General features: G+C 54.4%; 1 protein-coding gene across 1 annotated transcript; it reads left to right on the forward strand.

Moving 5' to 3' along the window:
* Positions 1-597: 597 nt before the first annotated feature.
* On the forward strand, positions 598-7,476 carry LOC309970987 (putative SEC14-like protein 6; the record flags this gene model as incomplete). The annotated part of the gene is made up of 11 exons (XM_082853746.1): positions 598-651; positions 1,872-1,970; positions 2,893-2,952; positions 3,041-3,209; positions 3,719-3,834; positions 5,012-5,072; positions 5,178-5,265; positions 5,611-5,713; positions 5,790-5,929; positions 6,020-6,189; positions 7,337-7,476. The coding sequence occupies 11 exons, from the start codon at positions 598-600 to the stop codon at positions 7,474-7,476; spliced, it is 1,200 nt and encodes a 399-aa protein (XP_082709872.1).
* Between the last annotated feature and the right edge of the window lie 5,377 nt (positions 7,477-12,853).

Below are 12,853 nucleotides of genomic sequence, written 5' to 3' on the forward strand. Positions count from 1 at the left end.
TGGGTGTGGCCCAGCTCAGGGTTGCACATCCATCCACCTGCTGGGTCTGGGTCTGGGAAGTCTCTCCTCACCCCCGATGCCACATGCCCTAAAGGCTGTGATGAATCATGGGCAGTTGCTCCAGACATGTGGGGTGGTAATTGGAGCCTGGGACATGTCGGGGCACAATGACAGTGGTTTCAGACCTCTGTTGGGTGTGAGTGGTGGCCTTCCTGGCTCAAGGAAGCATCTGATGGGACTGCAGGAGTAGAGGGTGGGGACTGAGAGGCAGGGTAGAGAGCAGCCCCTGTGTGCGTGACAACAGGCGGTGTCACTTTCAACATGCTGTGGGGCAAAGATCGCTGTCTTCATTTCACACATGAGGATTTGAATCTGGGCCAGTCAGGTCAAGGTTTGGTGCCTTAGGCACCCAGCAAGGAATGGAACTTGCCATGTAGGGACAAGAAGCCTGGCAGGAAGAGGCGGGGCTTCTGGGCAGTGGTAGGCATGGGCGGGGCTGCCAGCTGGGCAGAAGACAGGTGGTCTGCAGGGAGCCACAGAGTGGGGCCTGCACTCGGGACCAGCCAGCTGGACCCCATACCCACCACTGTAGGGAGAATGAGCGGGCAAGAGGGTGAGCTGAGCCCATCGCAGGAGAGGATGCTAGCCCAGGTGAGGTGGGGGAGAGAGCCCTACACCTGCCTCAATTTCTCCTTCTGCCCCAGAAGAGGTAGCCCCCAAGGCCCCTGAGGTTCCTCTGAGCTCCGCACTCCCGGGTCGCTTCTCAACTCTGAGGGTCTTGGTGGCCAGAGTCCACACTGGCGCTGTCCAATAGAAACATAACACAAACCACAAATGCAAGCTACATGTGTCATTTCAAATATTCTAGTAGCCACGTGAGAACAGGGAAAAGAAACAAGTAAAATCAATTTTGATCATATATTTTATTTATTTATTTATTGGCCATGCAGCACGGCTTGCGGGATCTTAGTTCCCCAACCAGAGATTGAATCCTGGCCATAGCAGTGAAAGTGCCGAGTACCAACCAACGGACCACCAGGGAATTCCCAATAATATATTTTATTTAACCTGACAGAGCCAAATTGGTATCACTGCAACATGTAATCAATATAAAAATGATCACTGAGATTTTTTTGCACTTTTATTATTTTTTTAAATAAATTTATTTATTTATTTATTTTTGGCTGCGTTGGGTCTTCGTTGCTGCGCGCGGGCTTTCTCTAGTTGCGGCGAGCAGGGGCTACTATTTGTTGTGGTGCGCAGGCTTCTCATTGCAGTGGTTTCTCTTGTTGCGGAGCACGGGCTCTAGGTGCGCGGGCTTCAGTAGTTGTAGCATGCGGACTCAGTAGTTGTGGCTCGCAGGCTCTAGAGCACAGGCTCAGTAGTTGCGGCACACGGGCTTAGTTGTTCCACGGCATGTGGGATCTTCCCTGACCAGGGCTCAAACCCGTGTCCCCTGCATTGGTAGGCAGATTCTTAACGACTGCGCCACCAGGGAAGTCCCAGGGTCTGATCTCTTAACAACTTTTTTGGAGCATCAGAAAAAGGGCCGCGGGCACAGCTGGGGTCCCCAAGGCCTTGGTAGTGGCCGTGGGTGTGACAGGGACTCAATGTGCTGTTTCTCTGGACACCTTCTCTTCCTATCTCCCTCCTGGGTGGTGGCTTCTTTCTCTGCTTACCACCATCACCAAGGCCCGCCCAGGGGCACACCCACTGCCATCAGCCCAGGAACTCAGGGGGCCTATACCCAAGTCTTCCTGGGGCTCTGTGTACCTCAGCTCTTACCCAAGCCACACTGTGGTTCCCCATGTCAGGAAAGGAACACTCTGAGCAAAGCGGGTGGGAGGGTGGAGTGGGGCCTCTTTCTTCAGACACCTGGAACAGGCCCCCAGGATTCTACAACAACAGCCTGTCCCCTTGTTGCAGCTCGGAGCTTTGACCTGGAGAAATCCGATGACATGCTGCGGAAGGTGAGGGCAACGCCTCCCTGACCGGCCCTGTTTCCTACCCCAAGTCTTCTGAGATCTTCCTTTCTTCCTGTCTTCCCTCCTTCCTCGCTCCCTCCCTCTCTCCCTCCCTCCCTTCCTTCCTTCCTTTCTTTTTCTTTCTTTCTTTCATGCAATGACTGTTTATTGAGCCCCAAAGGTGAGTCTAGCTGGTGCTGGCACTGGGGAGAGTGCAGTGGTAGAAAGAGAGAGAAAAGAAACCAGATAAATAAGTAAACAAGATGCTTCCTGAGAGTGGAAAGTTTAACAAAGACAGTGGGATGGAAGGAAGTGAGGGAGGTCAGGGAGGTCTTCCTTGCTGAAGGGTGACATTTTGGCTGTGTCACGAATGCCTGAAAGGAGGCAGGCAGGTGATGATCGGAGGCTGAGGGCACAGCTGTGCAAAAGCCCTGAGGTGGGGGCAAGCTGGAGCAATCCAGGAGCACAGGAGGTTGTGTTGTAGAGAGAAAGGGGAGAGATGCAGCTGCGTGGGTGGCGCAGGCCCATGGTGGTGGCAGTGGGGTGGGGCTGCAGGCCACCATCGGAGTCTAGGTTTTTGACTAAGGAGGACTGGAAGCTAGGGGGTGAAGTCTGACTCCCAGAACTCCCTGGGAGACCATGTGGGGAATGGAGGGTGGCAAGCAGGTGGAAGGATGCAGGGAGAGGCAGCTGCACCTGTTGGCTTCACCTGTTCCTTTCTGAGATTTTTTTTCCCTCCTCATCCATGTCAGACCCACGTCTCCTCTGTCCCACTCCTGTCCACATCCCCAGTTCTGTGCCCGTGGAGCCCCAGATGCCCTGGCAGGCCCTCAGTGGCTGCAGGCAGAGGGGCCTGGCCAAGTGTCCCTGGGTCCCTGCAGAGGCCTTTGGCTCGGGGGGGTCTTCGGCTCCTCCCGTGTCTCTGTAGCAGGTGAAGTTCCGGAAGCAACAGGATCTGCACAACATCCTTGCATGGCAGCCTCCAGAGGTGAGATCCCCGGCCCCCCAGCCGCCTCGGAACCCAGGTCTCCCTCAAACCCACACCCCCTCCCCAGCCCTCTCTCTCGTGCATCCAGGTTGTCAGGCTACACAACGCCAACGGCACCTGTGGCCACAACAACGAGGGCAGCCCCATGTGGTACCACATCATCAGAGGCCTGGACCTCAAGGGCCTCCTCCTCTCCATCTCCAGACAAGAGCTGCTCAGGGCCAAGTCCCAGAGCTGTGGGCTGTCCCTGAGGGAGTGTGCGAGCAGCGGAGCAAGGAGGCAAGGGTCCCACGGGGCCCTCCCAGCCCCCGGGGCAGCCACAGCCTGGCAGCCTCCAAGGCAGCCCCCAGCACTGGGCACCCAGAACCTACCTCCCTGGTCTCCTCGGCTCCTCCCAGCACCTCTGAGCGTACACAGGGTTCAGAGGCCAGTAACCCGCTAAGTGGTCCACACTGGGGCTCACTGCCCCAAAGCCCAGCTCCACGCACCAGGCCACGCTGCTCTCTGTGGCCTCATTTGATGGAGAAAGACAGGTATTTCAGCCGCACTGGACAGAGGAGGAAACTGAGGCATGGCGACCTGCCTTCCCATGGACAGATGTGGGAAGGGCGCCCCTTGGGACGGCCCCATCCCCCTGCACCTGGCTTCCTGGCGTGAAACCTCCACGCCAGGCGGAGCCGGGATAAGCCAGGCCAGTGCCCTGGGCTCAAGCCCGGCCCCACCTCTGGTGGGGTGTGGGGGGCACTGACCCTCATGGGGGTCTCACTTCCCATCATTCCCTTGCACCTGGGGAAGAAAGTGGAGAAAATCATAGCTGTTTTCGATTTCGAGGGGCTGAGCCAGAGGCATCTGTGGAAGCCAGGAGTGGAGTTTGCCCAGGAGGTGAGGGAACCCCACCAAGGGGGGCAGGGTGTCCGCCCTCCTGGGCCTCTGTCCCTCGCTTGCTGATGTGGAGTGTGTATGGGGGGGTCCTCACTCCACCCACAGGTTTGCAGCTCCTTACTTGCTGTTTGCAGGGATATTTTCAAACCCACAATCTCTTGGGGCTGTGCTAAATCATACTCATCACCCCAATGTCACCATTTCAAGTCCAGCAGGTCACAACAACAGGTGACCTGCTGGACATGGTCACCAGGCCTGCCAGGGTCCCTGTCGGTGCCCTTCCCTCTCATACTCCCTCCCTGCTCCTCCCTACCGGCCCCACCCCCTGCCCTTGGCTTGAGCCCCTCTCCCCATCCCATTTGCTGCTTTGTCTGGGAGGCGTCTGGAAGCAAGTCTGCTCTTAGAGCCCTAAGGAGGGAAGGGAGGCCCGGACAAGACCTGGGCCCCCGGGGCAGCCAGCCTGCCTTTTCTTTTCTTTCTGCTCAACCCAGAATAGCAGAGAACCTAAACTTTAAAAAAGTTTAACAATCATCAAAACATACTAAATTGAGGAAGCCAGACACAAAAGGCCACATATGGTGTGATTCCATTGATAGGAAATACCCGGAATAGATAAATCCATAGAGACAGAAAGCAGACTGGTGGTTAACCAGGGCTGCAGGGAGAGGGAAAGCGTGGGGGTGGTGACTGCTAACAGGTACGGGCTTCCTTTTGGGGTGATGAGAATGTTCTGAAACTAGACAGCGGTAATGGCTGCACAACTCTGTGAATATACTGAAAACTACTGAATCATACACTTTGAAAGGGTAAACTTTATGGTATGTAAATTCTATCCCAATTAAGATAAAAAAGGTGTGTCTTACAACTTTGAATCTTTCTTATGCTAAAAGTTTTTGTTTCTGAAGCTGAACTATTGTCTAAACCACATGGAGGGGAACCTTCCAGAGTCCTGAGGGGGATTTTCTTACTCTGCAGTAGGTGGGGTCACCCCCTTGAAATCTGTCAAGAATTTTGCACTAGTGGCTTCAGGAGGGTCTGTGACTGGGACCCAACAAACTGGAAAGCAGCGGCTTCTCTTGTCTGGGTGGGTTCTGGGTGTCTGGGGGGCCTTGTGAGCCTTAGGGGGCAGCACTTAGGCACCTGTAGCTTGTGCACTGACCTGAGTTTGGCCTCACAGTTTCTCACAGCACTCGAGGCAAATTACCCTGAGATTTTGAGGAATATAATTGTTGTGAGAGGTGAGTGAACCAGCCTGGGATATGCTGAGTGGGGGGCAGGGGATGTGGAGGCAACAAGGCAGGGAACTGAGACCCCAGGAGACCCTGAAACAGTGCCTTTCTCAGCTTCCAAGCTGTTCCCAGTGGCCTTCAACCTGATCAAGCCGTACATAACTGAGGAGATGCGCAGGAAGGTGGTGATTCCTGGAGATGAGTGAGCAGCTCTGGCCTCCTCTGCAGCCCAGAGCCTGAGCTGGGGGCTGCCCCTCTGCAGACCTGACAGCTCCTGCATCCGAGGGCACCAGGCTCGGGGACCCACTCCTCCAGACCCACTGCTCTGGAGGACCCACTCCATTATGGCATCAACTGTTGAGGCCAATGTGTCCACCTGCCAGAGGGCAGAGGGGCCAGGAGGGGTCCGTCCCCGGGGGCACCAGGAGGATGTGGGAAATAGGGGGAGGGAGCCATATGGCACAGGACAGCCCTGGGCTTGGCCCAACTGCCCTCAGTCGAGCCTCCCCGATCCCACATGGAACCCCACTTTTGCCCCCACAGACAGCTGGAAGCAAGAGCTGCCTAAGTTCACCAGCCCCGACCAGCTGCCTGTGGAGTTTGGGGGGACCATGACTGACACCGATGGCAACCCCAAGTGCCTGACCAAGGTACAGGTGCCCAGAGGATGGGGAGGGAGGGGAGACAGCCATGGTCTAGTGCCCTCTCACCCACCCCCGCCCACAGATCAACTACGGGGGCGAGGTGCCCAGGAGCTACTACCTGCGCAACCAGGTGAGGGTGCAGTACAAGCACCAGGTGACCGTGGGCCGAGGCTCCTCCCTGCAGGTGGAGAACGAGATCCTGTTCCCAGGCTGTGTGCTCAGGTAGGGATGGCGGCCACTCCACACCTGGGCATGTTGGGAGGGGCCCGGAGCCCAGGCAGGTGGTTGTCAGTGGGGCCCTGTCCCCTACAGGTGGCAGTTCGCATCGGACGAGGTGGACATCGGCTTCGGGGTTTTCCTGAAGACCAAGATGGGGGAGCGGCAGCAGGCCGGGGAGACGATGGAGGTTCTGCCCAGCCAGCGCTACAACACCCACCTGGTGCCCGAGGACGGGAGCCTCACCTGCCTCCAGGCCGGCGTCAGTAAGATCTATAGGGTTCGCTGGAGTCATTTTCCTCCTCATGGCGGAGAAATGATCTGACATCTCTTGCCAGTCTGACCTCTCTGTTTGCTCCTATTTCCAGATCTCAGGGAGGGTGTGGGAGTCTGCGCTAGCTCCTAGATCCCACAGGCACCAGGGACATTGGTTTCAGGTGTTGGATCTTATGAGTGGCCCCCAGGTGTGGATACAAGGGCAGAGACACATGGTGGAGAGCACGGTTCACAGCTGTGGACTCAGCTCCTGGAAAGTCCCCTCACTGCACTCAACAGGCTAAGTAAGAGACAGCTGGAAAACAGCCATGGGCTCAGCATCAGGGATCCCAGCCTGTCCACACGTGTGGACCACCCCACTTTGGGAATCCTGAGGAGATGACTCTTCCAGGTTTTTGTTCCCCCGTTCCCAGACCTCCCAGGCCAGATGCAGTTTGGTCCGCTTTAGCAGAAGTGACGTTGCCCAGGACGACTGCTGACCTCCCACCTCTGTGGGGAACAGAGCTAGGAGAAGGGAAACCCAAAGCTGATCTCCCCTGGAGAAGAGAATGAGTTCTGCTAATGCTTTAGTTCATCCACATCTAGTTCATCTTCGTGGCAAAGGGAGAATTAGAAGGGTGGAGACAGAGAAATCTGGATGAGTCACCACGTCCCAGCATTCATGTTGGACCTTGGTGTCAAACAAAATGCCTCTAAAAAAGGCATGATGAGAATGTGGCTGATGGAACTCAGCCCTCTCTTCTGGGGAAAGCAGGGCTCCCCTCTGGGTTGGAACATCAGGATAAGGGAATCCCAGTCCCTCCCCTCCCTTGCTCTGGAATCATAAGTCTTACCAACCTCTAAGCCCATTTCCTTATCCATAAAATGGGGGTGATAGTGCCTTCTGTGGGATTGCTTTGAGGATTCAGGGAGCTGTGAGCACCGATGCAGTGCCCGTAGACGGGGCTGATGCACGCTGCTGGTGGTTACCATTATTCCTTTGGTTGGCAAAAGCATCGGCCAAGGAGATAGTCGGGAGTGATGGGCTGGGGCAGACCCTCCAGCCCCACCCACAGTTCTGGGTGGCCCACTCCCAAGGGCACTGGGCGTGCAGATGTGCCAGGCTCGCTTTGCTTGCTTACTTCTCCGTCCTTGCAGACGTCCTGCGCTTTGACAACACCTACAGCCTGATGCATGCCAAGAGGGTCAGCTACACTGTGGAGGTGCTGCTCCCCGACAAGGCCTCCGAGGAGAAGATTCAGAGTCTCGAGGCAACAAGACAGTCCCCACTGCAATGAAGACCCTGGGCGCCCCTGTGCCTGTGCTCTCCAACCCCTTAGCACCCCTCCCTGTCCCCTGACCCTGCCCGCCGCCCCCAGGAAGGGCGGTGCTGGAGGTGACTGCAGAGAGCCACCCACCTCAGCCATCACCATCTCAGCTCCTTGTGGGCCAACCTGGCTCTGTGGCCGAGCAGGAAGGGGAACCCTGGTGCATAGGCCACGCTGAGGATTCAGATGGACACCCCATCCCCTGTTCGCAGAAAATGAGGATGGGAACCCTGAGGATAAGCTTGTGTCCACTGAGGAAGGGTCCTACCTGCAGAAGCTGCCCTTGTGTCCCTCCTGACAAGGTCCCCCCCATCCCAGGGCTCACCCACACCTGGCATCGTGGTTGGAGGACATGCGCATGAGCGCCAGGGCCTGCAGGGAGCACAGCCTCAGGCCTGAAGAGCAGGGAAGCCCCATTCTCCACATGCAGGGGGTCAGCAGGGATGGGCAAGGCCAGCTGTAAACAGCTGGGTGGAAGGACGGGCAGGGCTGAGAGTCTCGGTTCTGACAGAGCATCAACCCTCCAGGGCTGTTCTACTGCATTTGGAGGGAAAATCAGAAATGGAGAGCGAGAGCCGGCAGGAACAACCATCAGGAGGAAGAGCCGCGCTCAGCCTTACGCAGAGCTGAGTGGGTGTGACTGAGTCTCCGGGGAATTCCCAGTGTCTCCCCACCCCCAGCCTGCTGTGATCCAGCCCACCTTCAACTTGGGTTCTTTCCGGCTCTGATGGGGGCTGGGACTGAAGCAAAGCTGGAGGGAGGTGGAATGAACATACTGGGGTGCAGGGTGGAGCTGCCCTCCCAGGGTGCTCATCCTAGACTCTGACTTGCTTCTTGGAGAACCATCAGGTTTTTCCTCCATCTTTGTGTCTCACCAAGGGGACAGCTGAAGGCTGGCTGCCAACCCCACTCCTCCCCCACCCCAAATGCAACTCAGTAGCTGGCCAGTGAAGGCTTCATTTCTCAATGGCTGGCCCTCCTGGACACCACAGCCCACAGTCAGGACCGCTGCTGGCCGCACTGCACCCAGCAGGGCAGCCCATGCCTGGAAGTGAGCCGAGGAAGCCGCTGAGATGGCTGTGCCTCTGTGGTTGACTCTAGGTGGCAATGAAGCCCTCAGCCTGGGCCTGGGAGCCCAAGCTTTGCTGCCCTGCCCCCTTCATCCTGCTCCCTGCCCTCTGGCTGGGCCAGGCCACTGGCCCCCAGTACTTTTGAAGACCCAACCCCAGGGTGGCTCGGCCCTTGGCTCCAGATCCCTGCGCCTGTACTACTGTCCCACGGGGTGGAGTGCTGGCCACCCAGGTGACGTCCCCGGGAGTGAGTGGTCAGACGTACGTGTAAAAGGGGTCCTTGCTGCAAAGCATTAGCATCCTGGCTGCCCAGGCCCTTCCCAGGGACCAGAAGCCTCCGCGAGCCCCACTATCCAGGTGCTTTACCAGCAAGAAGCCCAGCTCTGGTCCCTTTCCCACTCTCAGATTCTGTGCTCTCATCTTCTCCAGTTAATAAGAGGTTTCTCGATCTCCCAAAGCCTGTTTTAGACAAGAGCATGATGAGGCTTGGGAAGGTGGGATCTTCCGGTGAGCCAGGTGAGGTCCTTGGGTCCCCAGCCCTCCATCCACCACGAGTGATGGAGCACAGAGTCTGAGCAGAGGTTCTGCTGCTATAAAAAGCAAACTAAATAAAACCAAATGCCATAAGCCAGCGCCACGAGGCACTCCTGGCCCAACAGTGTTTGAATAGTTTGGCAAGAAAAAAACTGCATACCAGCACCAAAGAGATGGCCTGAGGCTGTCAGGCAAAAATCACATGACATTTCTGTGTCCAAGGTCCTCTCCTGCATCCCAGATGTGGCAGGCTTTCCCGTCACCCCAGTTGCACTGCACAGCCACCCTCTGTGCAGCCTCCCAGATGCAGGGATATCCAGAGCCCCCAGAGGTCCTGGCTTCCCAGGGCCATCTTCCCACTGCCCATGGCAGGCTATGGAGGGCACGGCCAACTGGGGCTGGGAGGACCCTGTGCCAGGTTTCACTGCTCCCAGCTGTTGTCATGATGGGGGCTCACAGTGCCTTACTTCCACCTTCATGCCCCCCACGTAAAGACAAGGGGTTCATAGATGTGAACAATGACCCTTGCCTTTCTAACCACTCATAGCCAACTTCCCACCATCAGCACTGCCTCATGTGGTTTTCTTGCAGGCAGCAAAGATTCCTCTGCACAGGGGTTTCCCAAGGCTCTGACCACAGAGAATTTATACAAATATGGCTGTGATAAGGGGGTCAGGTGTGGGCACCAGCGACACTGAATCCCAGAGCTGGCAGAGCACACTTCTGTTAAGCCGGCAGGGCAGCAGTCACCTGCAGAGGTGAGAGCAGAATCTCCTACCTGGCAAGGGGGGAGGGGCACTTTGGGAGATAGAAAGGGAGCATGTCTTCAGCAACCTCCATCCCTGTGTCTTAACACTTTAAGAAAAAAAAAGGTGTGTGTGGGGGAATTCCCTGGCCGTCCAGTGATTAGGACACCATGCTGTCACTGCCAAGGGCCGGGGTTCGATCCCTGGTCGGGGAACTACGACCCTACATGACCCTGCATGCTGCGCAGCAAGGCCAAAAAAGATTTTTTTTAATTTAAAAAATAATAAATTAAAAAAAAAGGAAGTAGCCAGAAAGGCGCTGTTTAACCGAAGCTTGTTTCTTTGTTTATCCATTCATTCATCAACGGTTATTGAGTGTCTGCCCAGCGCCAGGTACTGCAGGCCCTGGGGACCTCGGGGAGACTGGGCTGACGCTAATAGGAAGCTCACCTATATTGAGGGAGGCAGAAGTGACTCCAATGATTATCAAGTGGGCGTGTCATCACCACGTGTGCTTGGAGGGGCAGAAGCCAAATTCTAGGGGAGCTCTCAGCAAAGAAGCCTGATGGTGAATCAGATGTACTTTGTCCGAGGAAGGGACCCTTGAAGGGAGAACTGAGAGATGTGGGAGGGTGACCAGGTGCGGACGAGTCTTCCAGACTGAGGAATGGGGTGAGGGTGGCTATGGGGTATTTGAGGCCGGAGGGGTGCCAGAAGGGCTCTTGGGCGGCGCTCTCTGATGTTTACGATTTCTTTGTGAACAACTGTGTGTACACATTTGATAATTATTAATAAAACCATTTTATAAGGCACATTACAAAACAGCCGTGTTGTTTGTCAGGAAAGAATGGCAGAATCTTGGCAGGAGGCCACAGATCAAAACTTACTCAGAATGAGGTGGTTGGAAATACCCAGGCCTCACCTGTCCAGAGGAACGGAGGCGGTCCCAGCACATCTTCTGGGATGGAAAGCCCCACAATCTTCTGGTGGCGGGAGAGGGGGGGATGCAGGTGAGGGACCTATAGGGGTTTTTTCAATGCAGTTGGAAAGGCTCTCCTTCCCCTCAAATTTCCACCCCAGTCCAGCTCACCTTCCAAGAGTCCAGGTTGGAGAGGACACCACTGTGGGACAGTCACGGCTTCACCAGAGTTCCATGGCACAGCATTCCACAGTTTGCACAGCCCCTTTACATGCAACCCTGAAGGAGATGGGAATTATAGCCCCATTTTACAGGTCCAGTAACCAGAAAGGATGGGCTCGCCTAGTCGTGCTCTTGTCCTGGAGTTGAAGGCAGGCTGGGTGAGCAGCCCAATAATAACCATAAAAGCCAACACTATTGATTGCTTACCATGTGCCAGGTGGTGGGTGATGTACCTTACTGGCCTCTTCTAACCATCCCATTAACCTTATAAGAAGGGAATGTTATTAGCCCCAATTTACAGATGAGAAATCTGAGACTCAAGCTCACATAGCACATTTGAGAGGAAGCCAAGATTCAAACCCAGTTACCCAAGCCGGTGTTTCAGCACCATACATTTTTTAACTATTAGAGAATTATTTTCTCAATGTTGGGAGAGGAATTACAGCTGCTTGGCAGTTTGTTTGCAATCACCCCCAGACTCAGCCTCCCCCACAGTAGTCTTGGGCACTCCATGTTGCCCAAGAATGGCAATGAAATCAGAGACCAGTTTGGCATGAAGAACTTGGAACACTGCATGCCCTTAGGGTACACCCTTATTGTGAGAAAGGGTGTGCTAGCTCCAGCCCTGGACAGTGTACAAGCTTCTCCACTTTGCAGCCTCCTTAATAATCCTCCCCCATGCTCCTATCACCATAGTAACCCATTCCTATGGTAAGCAACAGGGCATCTTGGCAGAAAACATAAGGGGAAAGCTTCATAACAATGGATTTGGCAATGATTTCTTGAAAATGACACCAAACACAAGAAACAATAACAAAATAAGCAATAGATGAATTGGACTTCATCAAAATTTAAGACTTTTGTGATTTAAAGGACCTATCAACAGAGTGAAAAGGCAACCCACAAAATGAGAGAAAATATTTGTAAATCGTATATCTGATGAGATTAAAATCCAGAATATATAAAGGACTCCTACAAGTCAATAATAACAACAACAACAGCAACAAAAACTCATCTAAAAATGAGTAAAGGGGACTTCCCTGGCAGTCCAGTGGTTAAGACTACACGTTTCCACTGCAGGGGGCACAGGTTCCATCCCTGGTCGGGGAACTGAGATCCTGTGTGCTGTGCTGCGTGGCCAAAAAAAAAAAAAAGGGCTTCCCTGGTGGTGCAGTGGTTAAGAATCCACCTGCCAATGCAGTTCAAGCCCTGGTCTGGGAAGAGCCCACATGCTGCAGAGCAACTAAGCCCATGCGCCACAACTACTGAGCCTGCACTCTTAGAGCCCATGCCACAACTACCGAAGCCCGTGTGCCTAGAGCTCGTGCTCTGCAACAAGAGAAGCCACCGCAGTGAGAAGCCCGTGCGCCCGCAAGGAAGAGCAGCCCCCGCTCACCGCAACTAGAGAAAGCCCACAGGCAGCAATGAAAACCAAATGCAGCCAAAAATAAATTTAAAAATAAAAAACAACAATAAAAATGGGTAAAGGACTTAAATAGACGTTTCTCCAAAGAAGATATACAAATGGGCAACAGCACCTGAAAAGATGCTGAACATTACTAATTATCAGGGAAATCAAATCAAACCCACAATGAGACACCACTTCACCCCTGAGGAGGGCTATTATCAAACAACAGAAAATAGTAAGCATTGGTGAGGATGTGAAGAAACTGGAACCCTTGTGCATGGCTACAGGGAGTGTAAAATGGTGCATCCATTATGTAAAACAATATGATAGTTCCACAAAAAAATTGAACATAGAATTACCTTATGATCCAGAAATTCTACTTTTGGGTATATACCCAAAAGAACTGAAAGCAGGGACTTGAACAGATATTTGTATACCAATGTTCATA

This window comes from Leucopleurus acutus (assembly GCF_964270905.1).
Source record: "Leucopleurus acutus genome assembly, chromosome: 13".
NCBI classification, from domain to species: domain Eukaryota; kingdom Metazoa; phylum Chordata; class Mammalia; order Artiodactyla; family Delphinidae; genus Leucopleurus; species Leucopleurus acutus.